This window comes from Mirounga leonina, unplaced genomic scaffold, assembly GCF_011800145.1.
Source record: "Mirounga leonina isolate KUSES-001 unplaced genomic scaffold, KU_Mleo_1.0 Mir_150, whole genome shotgun sequence".
Lineage (NCBI taxonomy): Eukaryota > Metazoa > Chordata > Mammalia > Carnivora > Phocidae > Mirounga > Mirounga leonina.
In genome coordinates, this window is record NW_023270374.1 from 28748261 (window position 1) to 28766931 (window position 18671).

Genomic DNA, 18671 nt, shown 5'->3' on the forward strand with positions numbered 1-18671 from the left:
AAGGCCCGGTGCCCCTGCTCTTTTCCAGAAGAGGTATCTACTTTTCATTTTCCTGAAAGGCGTTTCAGGAAGAGGAGGCAGGGTCAAGGTGGAAAGCCGCACCGCACTGCGGGGCAGACAGAATGCTGATTTGGCAGTCACCTTGGAGTGGGCTGGGGGCTCCCTGCTGGAAAGGGCCACACATCTTTCAGAAGGAGGCCTGTTTGTAACACTTAAGCAGGCTTGATCTACGACAGAAAGCTGCTTTCTGAGGGAGAGCAAAATAATAATCTTGGCTTCATTTATCATCCAGGTGCCTCCACAGGAGAGTGGGGCCACAAAAGCCTTTTTTGTTTGCTTGTTTTTGGAATTTGCAATTGTCTATTTTCTTAAGTCTTCCCCACTAGGCTAGAATCATGCGCTCCTGGAGGGTCAGGCCTGGGTCTTGCCCCTGAAATCCCCAGCAAGCCTCGTACAGGGGCTCAATGTTTGCTGAATAAACTCTCCTTTCCACGGGTAGGACTTTTCAGCTTGTCAAGACTTTGCTGAACCACGAAATATATCTAGAAACCCAGAAAAGAAGAATTCAGAGGTAAAAGCACAAAAGGATCAGGCAGAAAATACTCAGCAAATATAATCAATACAAGTTCAGTTCTTTGAAAATACCTTTAAAATGGATAACTCTTTGGCAAGTTTTGGTCAAGGAAAGAGAAAGCATGGACAAGCAACAATGCTAGGAATGAGAAAAGGGACAAACTGACAATGGGGAGATTTAAAAGGGGCAGGAGAAAATAACACAAAACTTTACAGCAGTAAGTTAAAAATCTAGATAAGACATGTGACCTTCTATGAAATCACCAAAGCCCTTTTGCAACTGTTATGTCCAGAAACCCTTATAACAGCACTGTGCTTTGGACAGCAGTGTTCCAGTTAGGTTTTCTGGAAGGAAAAGAGAGTGAGAGGTGGACACCCAGCCCAGGTCCCTGACAAGCTACCTGCTTTGTCTCAAAGGTCACAGCCACAGGAGCACGTGCCCGTCAATGACAGGGACCCGCCACACTCTCACACTTCCAGCCATCACCTTAAGACCCCTGGTTGGAGGCCAGTCTTATTTATTTTTCCACTTGAAATGCCATAAGGGGTTTCACTTTATTTTTACTTCAAAAGCAGCACCATAAAAATCCTTGATGATTAGAGCTCCAGCTGTCCCAAGTTGTTTGTCAAGGGATCGGTTACTCAACTCTCCTATGGAGGGAAACAGTTTCAGGCGAGAGGCCATGGGAGCTGAGAAACACAAATGTCTCATCTCTAAAAACTTTCAGACTCCCTCCTGTTCACCGCCTGGCCTGCCCCCTCCTCCCCTCCCCCAACCCCACCATCTGCTCTCCAGAGAGCAGATCAAATTTTCAGGCTAAGGTACTCTGGCGCCAAGGACTCAGCCCCTCCATGCTACCCCCTGCCCCCCACCAACTCAGAAATCCAACACCACAACCCAAATGGACTGCAGCCACATAAAACCACAAAGTAAAGTTTATAAAGCTTTATTAAACATTTCAAACAGCTGTGCAACGAACACACCGAAAATAAAAGCTCCAGAATAGCAGTCCAAATGTTCCACAAGTGTGGCCTCACGGTCCCATTCCCTAGATGGACTGCCTCCAGTTCTGTCCTCTGCCTGGCCCACCACCCTTCCCACTCAGGCAAGAGAAAGATGGATGACTGAGACTGGACGGACAACCATGCTGGTCCCCAGTGGGCAGGGGCCAGGAGAAAGTCTCATTTGCCAACACTTGTTACTGAAGCGCAGAAAAAGCAAAAAGCAAGTGACAGTCACAAAGTCTTCCTGTGTATTCTTCATAATGTACAGTCTATATGCGCAGGACTGAAGGAACTCCTGGCACAAGGACGATGGCCACCGCTCCCCTCTGTCTTGTCTGAACCACCACGGAGTCCAGTGTGCTGGTCACCCTGCAATCCCCATGCTAAATAAAAACTGTAGCAGCACCTACTATAGCTAGCTATTGCTAAACCTCAAAATCAGAACACGTTCGATAAAGCTTCTTTAAAAGGAATATACACATATATTTGTATACACACACACACACACACACACTCACGGCACACCAAAAACATCCAAACACCTATCAAGGGGATCATGGCTGTTATGAAACACACGAGTACTCTTCCATTCACTCTGGGGACTGCTACATCTACATGAACACACCACACCTCAATCCTGCAGAGCATGCACGGGAGACACAGTGAGGCCCCCCTCCTGGGGACAATTGAGAAAGGCAGGAGGAAGGGCAAAGAAAGTGAGGCTGGGCTGGTAAGCATGAGCCCAGACACTCAGGTGAAAGAGCAACAGATATGTTACTTCTTTCTTAAAAATGAAGTGGAAAAAATACTGCAGATTTGTGGACAACAAACAGTCAAGACACGTTTCTGTCTGGGCTGCTGACCAGGGAAAGAAGGATGAAAAAGCGAGGCTCTCGGGCGTCAGCAATCTCTTTAAATTCGAGATAAGTGCAAAAATGAGCCCTGTCTTAGACAGGTGCTCCCCCAAAAAGGAAAGGGGTAGGAGAGAACTAAAGGGAAACCAGGACAGGGACGGAGGGGATGGTAACATTCTGGGATGGGAAGAGACCCTGACAAGGAAGGGTCACAGAGGTGACAAGACTGGCATTTTATCTGCCCAGGTCATGCTGGGACGGTGGACTAGGATGGGCGCAGACTCCTCGCAGGAATGAGGCGAGGGGAGTGACCATCCTGCCAGCCTGGGGGGGGGGGGGGACCGAGATGGGGACAGAACACACACAATCACAAGACCACCCACAACTACAGGACTCTACAATAAAAGCACCGGTCAGTGCCATTATTCACATTATAAGGATAAAACATCACAGGCCAAGAAAGGCGCCGTCAGGAATGTGGCACCCGCGGGGCTGCGGGATTTGAAACTCCAATGCTTTATGACCTATGTCAATGCCTCCCCTCCCATCTTCTGCTTCCTTGGAAAGCTAACTGGGCAGGCCGTTAGGTGCCCACAACGCCGGGGTCGTGCGCCGATTCCGGAAGCGGGGAATCAGAGCAGTGGTACAGGAAACAGTTTCCCCAGCAGCTATAGCAGATGAGGAACAGGGCTGCCAGGAAAACCAAGGCACAGATTGTGCAAGGCTTCCGCTCCAGGAGGAAGCTGAGCAGGTAGAAGCCCATGAACATGGAGTGGCTGAACCACAGGGCGGGGTTGAGGGGCTTGGGGATGAGGAGGACGGGCAGCAGCCACTGGAGGCAATACATGATCTCTGCTGGGCAGGGCCTTCACCAAGGCCACCGGGCACCGCTGCAGGAACCGACCTAATGGGAGCCAGGGGGCGCAGGCAGCTGCCCTCCGCTTTCTTCAACCCTCACTCTCCAGGAGCTGAGCCGCTGTGCTCTCTGGCTGTCAGCCCGGGATCACCAAGGCAGCACGGATCCTGAAGAGAAAAGTCAACACAACAGACAAACAGACAAAAAACAGACAGACAGACAAAAAACAAAAAAAAAAACAGGAACAGAATGTATACTTATTTGGGAAAATGGATCATGGTTAACAACAGCAAATGTGAATGCCCTTTCCTCCCTGCCCACCCATGGAAGTCTACTCCTTTCCACATCACCATTTCAGGAAGCTCTTGGGGTATCTCCCCGGGGCTTATCAGGGAATTGAGCCAGAGGGCTCTTCGGGCAGGTCTGGCACAGTGGACTGGCTTTGCCTGGGCCCTGCCCAGCAGAGATCATGTATCGCCTCCTGGGGCTGCAGCCCGTCCTCAAGGGGCCCAGACCTCACAATACCGCCCTGTGGTTGCTCCCGGATGGCCATGGGCTCCGTGCTGTGCCCCCACAAAATAAGAACAGGGTTTGGTTCTGTATCTAGTATCTGTCACAGCAGGTGCTCAGGGGAGAGTTAACGCACCTCACTGCCAACTGGAGCTCGCAGGCAGTGGGTCCTTGCACGCTCTGCGGGGCGGCGGTGGCAGCACTACCAAATATTTTCTTTTAAGATGGCAGCCCAGCATCATTTTGCCAAAACCAGCCAACTTCTTCAAAAGTCAATGTAGAAAAAAAAAATCACCATGCTACTTCATCCAAACTGGCCTCACTTGGATCACTTACACTTTCCATCTGCTGCTGGCGCTGTACAGAACCTGACCTCTGTGAGCTTTTAATCAAAATTAATTTCTATCCACATAGGGGCAAATGCCATTTGGCCCCTGTGCTAGGAAGCTTGCTGGAGAGGTGCTCTCCAGTGGCGGGCCACCAGTGCGCTGGGGCTGAGCTCGCAGACCGCGCTCCGGTCTTTCCCGCTGTGCCTGGAAATGGACCTGCGGCAGCCACAACCCTCTGGTGGCGGTAGCAAAACCCCATTCCAAGCTCCAGCTGCCCAGTGCAACGGGCACAAAGAACCTCGCTGGCTGCATTAAGACCTACCAGGGCCTGGGGGGAGGGGAGCAGGAGAGAGAGGTTGAAAAGACCTGTCCAGCAGAAATGATCCTGGAGCATTTTTCGACCACTTCTCGGAAAGCTCATCCCATCCTTTCCACGCACACAAAGGCGCCAATCCCTCCCGCATTCCTCCCACAGGGTAGATACCCGGTGACTACCACTTTTGCGCCTAGAGCTCAGTGCCCTGGCTCTGTTCCTTTCAATCGTCACCGTGGTAGTAACCGTAAGAAGCGGGATGCAAAGAATCAGAGAAAAGTTCCGTGCTCAGGGACTCTCGGGAAGCAGAGGACACGGGCTTACAGCACATCAAATACCAGAGTAAGAGTACTGACCAGGGGCCTATGAAGCCAAGGCTCCGGGAAGGGACACTTTTTTTTTTTTTTTTTTGCTCTGCGGGGCAGATGATCCCTAAGTTGGGTTTTCCTGGTTTTCCACCCGTGCCCAAGGTGGGGGCCTGGTGTGCCACTGGACACTGGGCTTGGATTTGCAGGCCACAGCTCCGAGGAGTTCCGTGCCAAAAGGCGTGCACCCCCTACTCCAGCCCTTTGCTCTACTCAAGAGTTGCAGTTCCCCTCCATTTTACACTAAAATTCAAAAGCGGGCACAGCGGAATCTTCTGGAAAGGGGCTAAGATGGAACTCAGGAGGCGGGGGTCGGTGTGGAAAGAGCAGATTGATTATTTTTTCCTCTGCTGGCGAATAAGGAGCGCCCCCGGCCACCCCTCCTCAATGGACACCCCCAAACGCGCATGCGCACTTGGGTGGCGGGCGGATACTTAAGGCGCGGCCACCGCGGCTGCGGCAGTGCGCCCAACAGCGGACTCCGAGAGATCGGCGGACTTTGCCGAACCACGCTCGCTCTCAACCACTCAACCACCGCTCTTGGAACCATGGCGGCAGTGGCGGCAGCCTCAGCTGAGCTGCTCATCATCGGCTGGTACATTTTCCGCGTGCTGCTGCAGGTAAGTGTGCCCAGGGTCCGGGTGGGCGAGGGGTCCCAATGCGCGCCCCCTTAACCGGCAGGCCCACGTCGCAATTGTCGCCTCCCGGCCCCTTCCTATCCTATTGCCGCGATCCCTGCTTGCCTGAGTGCCGCGGTCGGCACCGCGTGCCCCCGCGCGTTCCCTGCGCCCTCCTCCTCGCGCAGACCCTTCCCAGTGCGCCCGCGCCCGGCCGGGAACAAAGAGTTGGGGCGCGGCGGGCGCCAGCCGCTGACGATCGCCGAGGCTCTTAGCGACCAACGCGGTAAGAAAAACCCGCTACACCCCAGGCTCTACCCCAGGAGGGAGGCGGGGCACTTCTGTTTTGCGAAGAGACTTTACGCTCGCATAGCAAAATTTTCTGCCTTAAAAAATTGCGCATTGCGGGGAAATTTCTTTAAAACAATATATATATAGCGCTTGCGAAGGTGGAACCAAAAATAAGTTAGAAAAAGACACTTCTCAGGAAAAAAAAAAAGCACTTCATAAAAACCCACAACGAATTAGAGAAAAGTAATTTGCGGGGAAAAAATGAATTAGAGAAAATGCGCATTGCAGGAAAAATAAATCAGGCAAAAGCACTTGGCAGAAAAAAATGCATTAGATAAAAGGCGCATTGCAGAAAAAATTAGACAAAGGAGCTAACAGAAAAAAAATGAATCGGATAAAAAGCGCTTTGAAGCAAACAATTAGAAAAGGTTCTTTGCAGGAAAAATGGGAGAAAAAAAGCGCTTCCAATTTTGACAATTCGCTTTGTTAAAAAAAAAAAAATCAAATAGAGGCAGAGTGCTTTGTAAAAATAAATCAGAAGAAAGCACTTTGCCCATGAGATCATTTACCCTAAAAGCACCCCTTGCAGGAAGACTTCCCTGCTAAAGGAATCCTTTGCCAAAGGAATCGCATATTTCCTTCAAGGTGTTCCTGGAATGCTGCATTTACTGGGTAGGATTCGCTTTTCGAAATCCTCCAGGGACACAGCCCATTGCGAGAAGTGAGGTATACCTAAGTTGTGGGTCCAATCAGCTTGCTGCCATGCAGCCTTCAGCACAGTTGGAAAAGCTCCAGCTGCCCTGACTCGTGGACAAGCTGCGCCCGCGCCTGCCTCTCTTAAGTCCGACCGGCAGGCGGGGCAGGGGGTGGGGTGGGGGCGGGCACGGCAGCGCTGCAGACTGGCTGCGGGTGCCTGCCTCTAAGGGCAGGTCCCGGGTCTCTCGCTGCAGGTGTTCAGGTACTCCCTGCAGAAGCTGGCGTACACGGTGTCGAGGACCGGGCGGCAGGTGCTGGGAGAGCGCCGGCAGCGAGCCCCCAACTGAGGCCCCAGCCCCCAGCCCTGGGCGGCCTTGTCACCAGGTGCTCCTGTGCTTCTCGGCCAGCATGGGAGCCAGTGCCGCGCAGGAATGGGGGGTCCCCTGTGCTCTCTCGCCAGAGGAGCATTTGCCAAGGTCAGTGAGGGGCCGGTAGGCCCCGGGAGAAGCAGCACCGACAATGATGACAATACCAGATCCCTTCCAAACCCCTTTGCACCCCTCCGACTGTTGGGCGGGGTAGAGGGAAGAGGGGGGGTGGGGGGAGCATACCCCCGAGATCTGGGCACAGGCAATGCATTCTGATCTGGAACAAGTCGGGACAGTGCCATCCCAGCCCCGCAGCCACGGCCATGCCAACAGGCCCCACCACAGAGATCCAGACAACCGCACCAGCCAGCAGAATGGACATTCCAGCATCACCAGCCGAAGCCCTGAACCCCGATGCAGCAGACAAGGCGCCAGCTGCGTGCCTCTGTGGCGGGACTTGAGGGCGAGAGTGAGGGAGGAGGGGTAAGAAACAGAGTGGGGCCCGCTCACTGTCCCTCGCCAACACGTGCATTCCAGCCTTGCTGCCTTTGCTCCCTCAATCCCCTTCCCCCCACCACTGCCTCCTGAGTCAACCCAAAGAAATGTGTCACTCAATTTGGACCTATTCAACCAGTAAATGATCCCATCTTCACTAAAACACCTTCTCCAAGCCCCCAGCCCCTCACTGATCTTGCTTTCCCTGGTCTCACGCAGTTGTGGTCAATATTGTGGTAATCGCTAATTGTACTGATTGTATAAGTGTGCATTAGTTGTGTCTCCCCAGCTAGATTGTAAGCTCCTGGAGGACAGGGACCACCTCTACAAAAAAATAAAAAACCAGTACCTCCCCCATCTCGCACCGTGTCCCAGGACCCTGCGGGGTGGTGGAGGTGCACCAAAAAGCTGTCTCTTGTGACTTCTTTCACGGCTTCAACACATACTCCTTAAGACTGGGCTGGTGCACCGTTGTTGGGGCAGGGGAACAAAGGGGAAATAAGCTGGGACGCTCACACACCCAGTTCCATCTTCACTTAGCACTATTCTGAGAGATAAAGGAACACTTCCCCACCCCAAAAAGAAACGTCTACATCTTTTGTGGTCTCAGAATAAAGGACCCCTTACCCTCCCCAGAGGGGTGGATGCCTTCACTTGTCCTGGAATAAGGGACCTTGGCAGGAAAGATGAGAGAAGGCAAGAAAGGTGGGAATAACCCTCAAGATGGGGTACTAGAGACCAAGGAAGTGATTCAGGGCTTCAGAACACAAAGCTTTAGCTCCATCTAGGAACCCCAAGGAAATGAGCACTGGGCAGGGTGGGCACTGGCTGATAATGAGTATCGGATAAGAGGTGTGGTGTGGTGCCTCCTCTGCCCAGCTTATCCCTCCAGGCCCTATAACCCCTACCAGGACCACTACAAGGGCATTCTGCCCTGCCTTAGTACTCTCCAGGTCTCCTCCCCGACACCTGGGAACCTCTCTCTAGCTCTCCCCATTAGTGGGTTCTCCACTTCTGGCATTAGCCTCAATATTCTTAGGGGTGCTTACCAGGTCCCTGGCCCTGGGCTCTCTCCTGCCATGTCAGGGTAGGTGGGCGGGTGGGCTGGCTGTTCAGCTCCTGACTTCTTTCTCCCCTCTTTCACTCTTGAGTCAGGACTCCTTTCACATGGTTAGCTGACTGCCTCACCAAATGGCCCTGCCGCCTGTTCAGCCTCGTCTCTGGCGTAATGTGTCCCTGTCACTACACACCTGTTCCTGGGTCAACACCAAGGGAGGATTTGGAGGGCCATAAATCTCTCTGCCACTTCCTCAAATCCCTTAGTCACAGTTGCTGCAAACACTTCTGGAGCACAAAGCACCTTGCCCCCTGAGCCTGATATTTCCCCTCCTCTAAGCAACCCCTGAAGTTTCTAAACCCCACTGCCGGCACCTCCAGAGGTACCTATATCTTTAGCACGGCATCAGAGAATTATGGGGGGAGAGGGTACAGACCTCAGTTCTGGTACTGGGCTTTGTCATCAATCAGCCCAGGGAAACTGGCTAGGTCATCTCCTACCCCCCACCTTCAGTTCCCCTCTATAAAAGCGCTGCTAAGATCCCAGTGAACTCCAGGATACTAGAAACATTCTGCCATCAAAGTGGCCATCAGGACCCATGGGAACTGGGGTGAGGATGTGTAATCAGAGACTCCCATCTTCCTTAGGCTGGGTGGCTCCAGCTTCTACTTTAGCCTGAAGGTGAGGTGGGTCTCCTCTTGCCCCAGGGTGACTCATCAGCAGGCAATGCCCACACCTCCCTTCTGAAGCCATTTCTTGGCAGGCCTCAAGACTGGGAGTTGCTGTGGTTTTCCACACTAAGCCCACAGAACCGTGAACGTTTCAACATGTGTTCTCAATGAAGACTGCCTCACCTCAGAGCCTTCAAGGGGTATGCCCACAGTCCCACTGTCCCACATGCTGTAACCTCAGCCCAGTTATAAGGGAGCTGAGTTCAGATAGACAGGTATGGAAGGGTCTGGCTGTTCTGGACAGAGCATGCTCCCCTTAGCCTCCTGTACCCCCTTTAAAAGGCAGGAGGCTGCTGGCAGCCCCAGGGCTTTCCAGATAATCTTGGCAAAGCCCATCTGCGGGGCTTCTCCATCCACCCATCCATCCAAGTGGCATGGTGAGATGACAGACTTCCAGGCAAGGGCTGTCCTGGTGGCCTGCATCCACATGGGTGGGTTTGAGTGTGCAGTGTCCACTCCCCCACTTTCATCCCTCATCCCCAAACCCTCATGTTCTGGCAGCAAACAACCCACTGGAGAAGGCAGAAGGAATGCGTCCACTTTCTATTCCTGTGTGGTGCCTAGAAGTCTGGTCCAAACACACCTTGTTTATAAAAATTTTTCCAGAAGCAGTGCCATTAAAACATTTTATTCTGATAGAGAGCAATGGCAGAAGTTAAAAATGACTAGAATTTTATTGCAGGCCCTTAGTCCACAGGCCTCCCTTTTTCCTAAACTGTCTCTACCACCCCCAAAAGGCTTTGCCCCTGTAAAACCAAGGATATAGCAGATGAGTTGTGCGGGGATTGGAATGGCCTTGGAAAGACAAGACTTTTGGCACTAATGCTCCAAGAAGGAGGTCAGTGTCTCAGCCTAACCAGTTAAGCTCCAAGGGGGGGTGGGGGGGTAGGTACCATGACTTTCAGAGGTGTGGGGTGCCATGTGACACTGCTATCTCTATCTGTGGAGTATTTGGATTGTGACTGAAGGAAGAGGTGGGGGGCCAAGCTTCTTAAGCTTCAGCTGCAGGACAGCAACAGCTTATTACACCTGCATTGGATGAGGGAGCAGGTTTGCTGTGAGCCATGTGCTACATATCTATTTTCAAACTTGTATCTACTCAGGAGCCAGCACCCTAAAGTGAGATTCTGAATTTGCAGTTAGTTTTACCCCCAGAGATTTAAAAGTGCACAAACCGCACACAACACACAAAACATTAGTCTAACAACAGTCTCGTTTTCCCTGGTGATCTCTGACTTCCTCTATATGCCCCAGAGACATGTCACCATCTTCTCTGGGAATGATCCTGTTCACCCTCCCCTCCACCCCTTCTCCCTCCCAACAGGGCCCATACCCCAGCAGGATCCAGATTCCTGAGCATTCCCAGAACAGGAAGTCAAAAAGGCAGGCAACACATGGTCCTTGGTATAGCACACAGTGACAGGCTTGAAATGGAATGCATATGTTTCAAAGATAAGAGAACAACAAAAAAAGACAGCCAAACCCAGACTTCCAGATTCCTCTTTGAAACAACATATTACAGATAAAAGGTTAAACTGTTTTTGGCAGCAATTCTAACAAGACCAATTACAGATCCGGAATTGATCTGGTCACAGGAAACTGACCAGGGCTCTGAATCTTTTAACAGATTTGCTTGAGGTTAGTCTCTGATTTAAAACAAACAAATAAACAAGATCTAACACTTGGCATTAGCACTTAAGCTGGAACTTTTTTTTTTTTTTTTGTCCTGGCTTTGGTGTTGCTGTCCAGAAGGCTGAGGGGATGGTTGGACCATGTCAGGCAGGGCAAACAGAAGCTGTTCCCAACACACCAGCTCCCTGAAAGGGATAAAACACGATCCGAACCTATAAACAGAAAGATCATTTCCTCCCTAGGACAGACCCCAGTCTGTCCCAACATTTAGCGTTGAAAAGGGACACGGAGGCCTGGAAGGAACATACAGAAGGTTTGGAAGGGGTAAGGATAAAGAACTGTTCCCCATCCCCCATTCTTCTTTCTAGGCCATTGGTGTGCCAGGCATTCCGTTCCTTCAGCTGGCCTTGAAGGCCACTCCCCATATATACTGGAGGGAAGGAAACGGGTGTCCAGACTTGATGTAAAGTTACGAGAGAGTAAGAAACACTCGCGACTCAAAGCAGAGCGTCAACCTATGACCCCATCACCTTAGACACCAAAGCGGGTGCCTGGGGCGGGAGACCCCCTTTCGCCCCACTCACCCACGCCCCTTCTGATTTAAAAAATGCGACTGAAGTAGCGGGGACAGAGTAACAGGACTCTCAGAAGCTGGGCCCCCTGCCATGGGCCCCAGGGCCGAAGAGGTGGCAGTCGCGCCCCTCAGCCCCGCGCTCCCCGACTCAGCCTGTCCCGGCCCGGGAACAGACAGGCGAGCACTGACCTTGGAGGCCAGAACGAGACCCAGGGGTCCGGTGACTCGCCCTCGGGCCGCGGAAGGGCCCCCAAGGCCCAGGCTGGGGCCACACAGGGCAATCACGTGACACCGGACAGGGGTGGCCCCCTGGGTGCGCGGAAGGAAAACCCCAGAAAGGGACCGGGCACGCCTTAAGGTGACCCCGAAGGGACAACATGGCGGCGCCGCCACACTGAGGGCCTCTCATCCCGTCCCCAGGGGGCCGACGCCACGGTACCTGCGAGCCCTGCCATGGCGCCGCCGCCACTGTCGCCTTCGCTGCCGCAGCCTGCCTCCACCTCAGCTCGCCACCGACGCCGCAGGAAGCCGGGGAGACGCCCCCTTCGTCTTCTAGGGGAGCAGACCGAGGACCCCTCCTGGCATTGGGCTGCCCCCAGAAGACGCCTGATCATAAACCCCAGATTAGGGTCGTCTTTGCCAGATATCCCGCAATGTTCGCCTCAGATGCGCCCTCGAAAATTTTCTATGTGTCTGTGAGGAACTGAGGGGGCTCTCAAGTCTTCAAGCCCGAAGAATTTTTAATCAGGCGCATATCGGGTAGTCCCGAATCACGGCCTCATGGTCCCCTCATGCATATGCAGCAGATTGTGATCCTTACTCATGGAGCGCCGAGGGGGCGTACCTTAGTCTTCGTAGGTGAGCTCTTGATTCCGGTTCCCTGCGTGGATCCCCTGTGTCATCCGTGGCAAACCTCGTGGCTCAAAGTCCACCCTCTCCCTGGCCCTTTCACAAAGGGGCCAAAGTTCAGGAGCGGAGAAATCGGGTTCAGAACTTAGGACCTGACTCCTCCCCTTTCCCTGTACCTTGGGCAACTTGCCCACCCCGACTCTCAGCTTCCCTAGGTCTGATGAAATGCTTACCTCATAGAGTTGTTATGGGGATTGAACGAGTCAGGAATCGTTTATTAGCCCATTAAGCGCATTCCTTGAGCGCTTACTACCTGTAAGTGCAGCGCTAAAGGCAGGAGGGTGGAGTGGAGGGTGGCAAGCCTCTGCCAGTCTAGTGGGGGGAAAGCGAAGGGGCGGAGGAACGAGAGTCAGCAAATAATGACTGTTAATATTAATCAAATCAATATATAATTATGCAGCATGGGAAGTGTAGTGGGAGAACGTAAGGAGGGTTATGAAAAATGAATGGGGTCCTAACATGGGGTAAGGGGTGAGGGTGGATACTCCTTGAGAAGCTGACATTTAGATTGAGAAACTAAGGACAATTAGGAGTTGTGCAGGGCAAGAGTGAGTGGGGAAATGTTATAGCAGAAAGAACCACTTGTCCCAGATGAGGTGGGAAGGAGCAGGGTGGGGGTGAGCAAGGAGTAGTGCAGGTAGCGCTACCAAATGAATTTGGATTTTATCTTGAGAGTAATAAGCCATTTTCATCAGAGGAATGATAACAAATTTGGATTTCTGAAAGGCTACCCTGGTTGCATGGCTTGGAGGACACTTGGGAACAGGTGTGGGGGGACCAGTTAGAAGGTTATTGCAGCTTTCTAGCTACAAAGTGATGATGACTCGGGGTGGTGGTTTGGGGAGGTGGAGAAATAAAGGATGAAAGAGTGGATGTGGATGTGTGCTAAGGTAATGGCAAGAACATCTAGGTTTTTGTCTTGAGCCCTTCACTAAAGTGGTAAAGCTTGAAGAAGGATCAAATTGAGGGGGAAGATACAGAGTTTGGCTTTGAGAAGGCAAGTTTGAAATGCCTGGGCAAAGTCTAGGTGGAGAGGGTCAATAGGCATTTTTATATGAGATAAGCTCAGAAGAGAGGTCTGGGCCGGAGATTCGTGTCTGGGTAGCATCGGCACACAGTGATGGATGAAATCATGGTGCTGGATGAGATCCCAAGGGAGGGAAGGTAGATTTAAAAGAAACGTAGACAGAGGAGGAGCTAAGAAAGGAGGCTGAGAAGCAGGGAACAGAGGGATAGGAGGAAGACCAGGTGAGCATGGGATCCCAGAGAGAAGGTTTCAAGAAGGAGAAAGTGCTTAGTGGGGCTGACTCCTGTAGAGGACAGAAATGGCACCACTGGGTTTGGTTACAAGGGGGGGGGGCTTATGGACTGTATCCTTTGTGTTGTAAGTCCACAAAACCCACAAAAACCCCCAAATCAATTAGCTTAAAAAATAAGTAGGCTGCCACCCAATGGCAGATTAATCGAGTGGCTTGACAGTGTCATCAGGCACATTCTATCTCCCAGGTTTATTTCATCTCTGCTCTGCTGTCCTTATGATGGTTTCATGCTCATGGTCATAAGATGGCCACCCCAGTTCCTAGAGTCACAGTCATGTCAAGATGGCCATTCCTCCCCCAGCTAAGAAACAAGCTGGATGTGGCCTCTCTCCGTCTTGCTGCTTGTGGGCTGAGGGGTCAATGCATCCATGCCAGACACACCCGATATCTAACACTGGAAGAAAAGAGGAGTCTCAGAGTGGAGGCAAGGACATGAAGCAACTGAAATTCTTGTATATAGCTGATGAGAGTGGGAATTGGTACAGCCATTTCTGAAAACCTGCAGTTTCTTCTAAACTGAACAAACACCTAAGCTGTGACCTAGAATTTCCACTGCTAGGTATTCATTCTAAGAGAAATGAGTGCCTATGTCTACAAAAATACTCATGCAAGAATTTTCATAGCAGATTTATTTAGAGCTTAAACTGCAAATAGCTCAATGTCCATTAACAAGAACTGATAGGGGTGCCTGAGTGGCTCAGTCAGTTAAGCGTCTGCCTTCGGCTCAGGTCATGATCCAGGGTCCTGGGATCGAGCCCCGCATTGAGCTCCTTGCTCAGTGGGGGTCTGCTTCTCCCTCTCCTTTTGTGCTCTCTCAAGTAAATAAATTTTTAAAAACCCAGAGAACTGATAAATTATGGCACATTCATCCGACAGAATACTATGTTATAGATCTAAAAGTATAATATACTGACATGTGATATATGGATTAATGTCACGTACAGTATGTGGACTAAAAGAATCCAGAAAAAAATTAGTATATTATATGATTCCATTCATATATAAAGTTCAAGGGCAGGCAACACTGATCTGTGGTGATAGAAATCAGAATAGTAGTTACCTGGGTTGGTGGGAGGGGACTAGAGATGGGAAAGGAGCAAGAGGGACTTTTTTGGGATGCTGGAAAAGGTCTATATCTTAATTTGCTTGGTGATTACACTGGCACAAATTCATCGAGCTATACCTTAAGATTAGGGGACTTTACCTTATGTATGTTATACCCCAAGAAAAATAAGATATAATAGAGGAAGGTGTCCTGACAGTCCATGGTATGTGATTTGTGCTGCTGAGCAAGAATCAGAAGGTACTTTTTAGAGAGATTCTGCCTTTCAGTAGCCTTCATGCCAGGTCTGGGCATTGATAAAGACCTCTGCGGCCGACCCTCTTCCCCTTGGGGCCCCAGAAAACTGGAGAAGGTGAGGCAGGGCTTCTCACTCACATGGGGCTGGCTCCTGCCCAGCTGGCTTGCTTCCTCTGTACCCACAGGACAGCTCTACCCTCCAAACTCAGTTCCAGATGGTAGAAATGACACCAAAACTGGGCTCTGACTTGAGGGACCTGGAAGGTCTTTCTGCCCTAAAATTTTGCTCAACAGACCTCAACTTCCTGCCAACGCCTCTCCAACTTGCCCTGCTCCACTAGACACCTGAACTCACCCATGACTCCTGCTCTCTCCTGCTTCACACTCCCCAAGCCTTGTCCATCCTTTTTGAATCCTTCTATCAGGACTTTTCTGTCTCTACCTCCAAAACCTTGGTCCAGACCACCATCCACTCACCCCTGGACCCTGAACCAGCCTCTCACTAGTCTCCCTGCCCCACATCTCACTCAAAGCCATCATCCTCCACACAGAAGCCAGGATGATCTTCTGAAATGACCCTGGTGGCTCAGTCGTTAGGCGTCTGCCTTTGGCTCAGGTCATGATCCCAGGGTCCTGGGATCGAGCCCCGTGTCGGGCTCTCTGATCAACAGGAAGCCTGCTTCTTCCTCTCCAACTCCCCCTACTTGTATTCCAGCTCTTGCTATCTCTCTCTCTAAGAAATAAGTAAAATCTTAAAATAAAATAAAATGACCCTGTCATTCTTCCTCTTTGAGAGGGTGTCCCCTCTCCTCTGTTTTCACCTGTCAAGTGCCCGAGATCAAATGCTGCCTCCCCCATGAAGGCTACATTCATCTGGCAAACACTTATCGAGTACCTAACATGTGCTAGGCACTATGCTAGGAATGGAGGACGGAGGAGGAAGTAGACAAATGCCATCTGTAGAAAGTCTTGGGAGATGGTCAGTAAAGCAGAGCCAGTGTGTGCATACTTCCTGTCTTTTAACTCTCACTAGACTGTGAGCTCCTTGAGGGCAGGGCTAATTGGGGGGAATCATTTCTTAGCTTCAGAGCCTAGTACAGGGCTGGACAGGGAGGAGGAGGCAGGCACTGTGGAATGAATGAGTGGGTGGACCAGGTGGGATCCAGGTCCATGGAAATCTGTTGGCACTGGATAGCAAACTTGGGGTTAAATGATAAAGAATCAGCAAAAGGTTATGTTTTATAGAGCAATGTTTTATGAAACCACAGTACCTACTTTCCTATGTCATCACTCCATTTAACAATTAGTTTTTCCGAAAATCAACATTATTTCTTTATGAAGTCTTAGATTCCAGAAATGTAACCTGCAGTGGAACAACAGTGATTTGCTTTTGTTTTTGGTTTTTTTTTTTTTAAGATTTTATTTATTTAGGTGGCGCCTGGGTGGCTCAGTCGTTAAGCGTCTGCCTTCGGCTCTGGTCATGATCCCAGGGTCCTGGGATCGAGCCCCGCATCGGGCCCCCTGCTCTGCGGGAAGCCTGCTTCTCCCTCTCCCACTCCCCCTGCTTGTGTTCCCTCTCTCGCTGTGTATCTCTCTCTGTCAAATAAATAAAATCTTAAAAAAAAAAAGATTTTATTTATTTATATGACAGAAAGAGACACAGCGAGAGGGGGAACACAAGCAGGGGAGAGTAGGAGAGGGAGAAGCAGGCTTCCCGCAGAGCAGGGGGCCCGATGCGGGGCTTGATCCCAGGACCCTGGGATCATGACCGGAGCCGAAGGCAGACGCTTAACGACTGAGCCACCCAGGAGCCCTCAACAGTGATTTGTTAAATCATCAAAGAAGCTATGTGGTATCAAAAGATTGAAAATGTAATAAGACACATTATCACCAAGATGACCAAAGAAGTAAGCTCTGGGATGGCACAGACTGCAGCCAGACTGCCAGGTTTTTTTTGTTTTGTTTTAAAGATTTTATTTATTTATTTGAGAGAGAGAGTGCTCATGAGAGGAGAGGGGGGAGGGTCAGAGGGAGAAGCAGACTCCCCGCGGAGCAGGGAGCCCTACCCGGGCAGACTGCCAGGTTTTTAATCCCACTGCGTTTTCTAGCTGTGTGTCCTTGAGCAACTTACTTACCCTCCCTGTGCCTCAGTTTTCCCACCCATAAAATGAGGAAAACATTAGAATCTACCCCTTATGGTTGTTTCTGCCAATTCAGTGAGTTCTTGTTGTAAAATGCTTACAATGCTGCCTGTCAAATAATTAACACTCATGGTTACCTATTAGTTCAAGTGGTTAATACCGGCTGGGGTCAGGATGAACTGTGGGAACCTTGGTGGGAAGTTTGCCATCCTTAAGGGGGCAGGACCAGTGGATTCAAATCCTGGACCTGCTTTCATGACCTTAAGCGGTCCCTGCTGCTTTTGTCCCAGTTTCTCCAACTCTAAGGTCTTTTTGTTCCAGACTTAGGGCTTCTACACTTGGGAAACTAGTGCTGTTATTTTAGCCAGGTCTGTGGCGACATCTAGTGGTAATTTGGGGGAAACGCCCAATGTTCTTGCTTTCAACCCATTAACGATAGGAACAATAACGGTGTATTAACCTCTTCCTATGTGCCAGAAACTGAGTGTTACGTGAACTTAATCTTCAGTGTAATTCTATAAAGAACAGATTGTATTATATTTATTTTAAAGATGAGAAGAAGATTCAGGGAGATGAAATCAATTGCCTAAGGCTACACAGTTATGGGTGACAGAGCTAGATTTGATTCCAGGCCACAGGGACCTGGAGGCTGCATTTTTAAACGCTCTGTGTCAGGCCCGTGGATGAATCCTGGGAAAATATGAAAAATTCATATTCCTGCCTCTATAGAATATAACTATAATCCATAAATATTTTAGGGGGAATAAATGAGGCTTAAGCGCTGGTGCTTGGATAAGCTATAAAATGTCTCCCTAGTATCCCTTGGAGAATTCAGAACCTAAAGAGCTTTTCCTTCTCAAGAGACCAAGTTCATCCCAGAAGATTATGGGATCCTGCCTTGCACTAGCTATGAAGCCTAGATTACAGAATCCCACCTGCCATTCATTCATTCTTTCATTCATTTATTCCTCCCTATAGCAAACACTTATTGAGTACCTAGTATGAGCCAAGCTTCACTCTAGGCTCTAGGGATACAGCAGTGAGCAAGAAAGAGAGTCCCTGATTTCGATGAACTCACAGTCCAATGACAAAGGAGCCAGACATAGAACACAGGTTATAAGCATGTCACTGTAGGATGGAGGAGAATCATAAACAAGGGGCTACGTTAGTCTGGGGGTGCCCCAGGAGGTCTTCCTGAAGGTGAGAACATTTAACTTGAACCCTGAGGATGAAGACGGAGTTTTCTGGATCATGAATATGGGTGACAATGTTAGAGGCAAAGGGAATAGAATTTGAGACAGCCCAGAGGTGAGAGGTCAGGACTGTTCCACAGACTAGAAGCAGGTAAGTGTGGCTGGATCTCTGAGGGTGAGAGGGGAGTGACCTGGGTCATGGTCATATTACACAGGGTCTTAAAGGCCAAGGAGAGGAGTTCAAATTATCCTAAAACAATGGAGAGCCCCAGGGGGCTTCAAGCAGAAGATTTGCATCTTTAAAAGATCACTCACTCTAGGTGCTAAAGTAAATGGACTGGAGAGCTAGAGGGGAGGTGGGGAGACAATGGGGGGTGGAGAGCAAGGTAAGGGTCTGGGTGGTAGTGGCTTGGCCCAGGGTAGGGACAGTGGTGTTACAGGGAGGAGGGCTAATTTGTGATGTATTTTGGAGACAGGGCTGTGAGCACTTGATGATTACTTAAATGTGAAGGGGTTAGAAAAAGAACTGAGGATGATTCCTGG

At 50.5% G+C, this 18671-nt stretch overlaps 2 protein-coding genes across 7 annotated transcripts; one reads left to right on the forward strand and one right to left on the reverse strand.

Annotated features, from left to right (window-relative positions):
* Positions 1-1504: 1504 nt before the first annotated feature.
* Positions 1505-12215, reverse strand: BLCAP (BLCAP apoptosis inducing factor). Of its 4 annotated transcripts, none has more exons than XR_004679472.1 (3): positions 11706-12096; positions 8322-10877; positions 3363-3455 (listed from the first exon to the last, which is right to left on the reverse strand). XR_004679472.1 is itself a non-coding variant. In XM_035006292.1 (2 exons), the coding sequence occupies exon 2, from the start codon at positions 3277-3279 to the stop codon at positions 3016-3018; it is 264 nt and encodes an 87-aa protein (XP_034862183.1). In that variant the 5' UTR covers positions 3280-3455; positions 12111-12215; the 3' UTR covers positions 1505-3015. The 4 variants fall into 4 exon arrangements, 2 of the variants coding, with proteins under 2 accessions (XP_034862183.1, XP_034862182.1); XR_004679471.1 differs by having other exon boundaries at positions 8322-10904; XM_035006292.1 differs by lacking the exons at positions 8322-10877; positions 11706-12096 and adding an exon at positions 12111-12215 and having other exon boundaries at positions 1505-3455.
* On the forward strand, positions 5207-7590 carry NNAT (neuronatin). Of its 3 annotated transcripts, none has more exons than XM_035006290.1 (3): positions 5210-5425; positions 6359-6434; positions 6664-7590. In XM_035006290.1, the coding sequence occupies exons 1-3, from the start codon at positions 5213-5215 to the stop codon at positions 6891-6893; spliced, it is 519 nt and encodes a 172-aa protein (XP_034862181.1). In that variant the 5' UTR covers positions 5210-5212; the 3' UTR covers positions 6894-7590. The 3 variants fall into 3 exon arrangements, with proteins under 3 accessions (XP_034862180.1, XP_034862181.1, XP_034862178.1); XM_035006287.1 differs by having other exon boundaries at positions 5230-5425; positions 6359-6439; XM_035006289.1 differs by lacking the exon at positions 6359-6434 and having other exon boundaries at positions 5207-5425.
* Positions 12216-18671: the final 6456 nt, after the last annotated feature.

Excerpts from the sequence above, each read along its gene's own strand:
- NNAT (XM_035006290.1), top strand. The coding sequence starts at position 5,213 with ATGCGCACTTGGGTGGCGGGCGGATACTTAAGGCGCGGCCACCGCGGC. Across the intron at positions 5,426-6,358 it reads TTTTCCGCGTGCTGCTGCAG|GTGTTCCTGGAATGCTGCAT; the intron begins GTAAGTGTGCCC and ends ATTTCCTTCAAG. Across the intron at positions 6,435-6,663 it reads GACACAGCCCATTGCGAGAA|GTGTTCAGGTACTCCCTGCA; the intron begins GTGAGGTATACC and ends CTCTCGCTGCAG.
- BLCAP (XM_035006292.1), bottom strand. The coding sequence starts at position 3,279 with ATGTATTGCCTCCAGTGGCTGCTGCCCGTCCTCCTCATCCCCAAGCCC.